At 40.9% G+C, this 1,688-nt stretch overlaps 1 protein-coding gene across 1 annotated transcript; it reads right to left on the bottom strand.

The window, feature by feature from the left end:
* Nucleotides 1-3: 3 nt before the first annotated feature.
* On the bottom strand, nt 4-1,682 carry LOC105120345 (mannose-1-phosphate guanylyltransferase 1-like; the record flags this gene model as incomplete). The annotated part of the gene is made up of 4 exons (XM_011018510.1): nt 1,486-1,682; nt 1,074-1,136; nt 717-956; nt 4-636 (listed from the first exon to the last, which is right to left on the bottom strand). Coding segments are annotated over exons 1-4 (1,047 nt in total), but the record flags the coding sequence as incomplete, so codon positions are not given.
* Between the last annotated feature and the right edge of the window lie 6 nt (nt 1,683-1,688).

Here is a 1,688-nt window from a genome sequence, read left to right as displayed (position 1 = left end):
TATTTCCTTATGAGGCAGGACAACACCCCCATTACTGTAAACTTCATCGCCAATATGAACATCTTCTCCTAAGATTGTCATGTTCTCCATGCGAGCCCATCTCCCCACAGTGGAATGCCATCCAATGATACTACTAGAGATGCATGCATGCTTCTTGATACGCACTCCCCGCATCACAGTGCAGCGGGAAAGCCTAACTCCTGAGTCTATTATGCAACCTGGGCCGATTGCTACATCTGGTCCGATTAGACATCCTTCTCCAATTACTGCACTCTCATCAACCAAAACATTTCCAACAATGTTTGGTCCAGTGGCCAGTTTTGGAGAGGACATTTTCCTCAAAGAATCCAGGTATAGTCTCAGACCTGTAACGTAGTCTTTTGGCTGTCCAATGTCCATCCAGAACCCAGGTAGGACCATGGCAAACAGCTTATTCTCTGCTGCTATCTTTGGGAAGACTTCTTTCTCTATTGAGGTGGGCCTCAGTTCAATCCGATCAAGAACAGAGGGGTTCAACAAGTAGATTCCAGCATTGATCTTGTTACCTACAAATATTTTTGGCTTCTCAACAAATTTCTCAACCTTCCCGCTAGTTTCTTCCAACAGCACCACACCATACTTTGATGGTTCATCCACCTGTGACATGAAAAATTGGTTTAACATATAGGGAACGGGCTTGGTGCCTGGGAAAAAGCAAAACAATAGATTCAACTCACCTTGGTTACCATAATGGAAGCCTCCCCTCCATGGCCTTTGTGAAATTCAATCATTTGTTTTAACGGATACTCACTTATAACATCACTGTTGAGGACAAAAAAGGGTGCACCAGTATCGTCAATGAGCTTGTCTCTAGCTAGGGCTAAAGGACCTGCTGTGCCAAGTGGTTCAGTCTCTTGTGAGCAGGTGATCTTAATTTCAAGCTTTTTCTCGTATTCTTTCAAGAAATTCAGCATAACCTGCATTTAAAAGTACATAATTACAGGGTATCGTAAGAAAATCCAGCTGCAATATTAATACATGAATATGACATGGAATTTCAGTGGAAAGGTGATCCTCTGAATTGTTGTTGTTACCTCTGGCTGGTAGTTAATTGCCAAGACCACTTCAGTGACTCCAATTGCTTTGAGAGCTTCAATCTGTTTATAAGAAATTCAATAATGCATTATACACGTAGCTGGCATACGCTGCTTATCAGGTACAGAACAGTTAAATAGATAACCGTGGCCAGGGAAGCTGCTCAGTCTCAAAAAATGAAATTCAAAACAGTAAATTCCCTAATATCTAGTAGATTAGCCAATGGCAAGAAGCAATCTTGAAGTAGCAATTTACTTCTTTTTTTTTTTTCTGTGAAGAAGAATCAAATTTCAATCAATACATACATGCATACTCATTAGTTACGTGAGGGTGGGATTTCGGGATGCAGAGCAGCAGATACTCCTAAGTCCTATTTAAATAATCCTTAATATGAAATTCATCAAGTAATACCTGATGCAGTATCATGGGTTTGTTAGCAAAATCAACCAGGGGCTTCGGTACACTGAGGGTTAAAGGCCTCAAACGAGTCCCAAATCCTCCAACAAGAATGAGTGCCTTCATTTTGTTAAGCTCTCAACCTAGATCCTCTTCTCCTGGATTTTCAAAATAAAAAATTGGGATGAAATGGGACCATTTGATTAGTTCAAACCAAC

The sequence above is a fragment of the Populus euphratica genome, unplaced genomic scaffold (genome assembly GCF_000495115.2).
Source record: "Populus euphratica unplaced genomic scaffold, PopEup_1.0 scaffold7118.1, whole genome shotgun sequence".
Taxonomy (NCBI): Eukaryota; Viridiplantae; Streptophyta; class Magnoliopsida; order Malpighiales; family Salicaceae; genus Populus; species Populus euphratica.
This window is presented reverse-complemented; position numbering and strand designations above follow the sequence as displayed.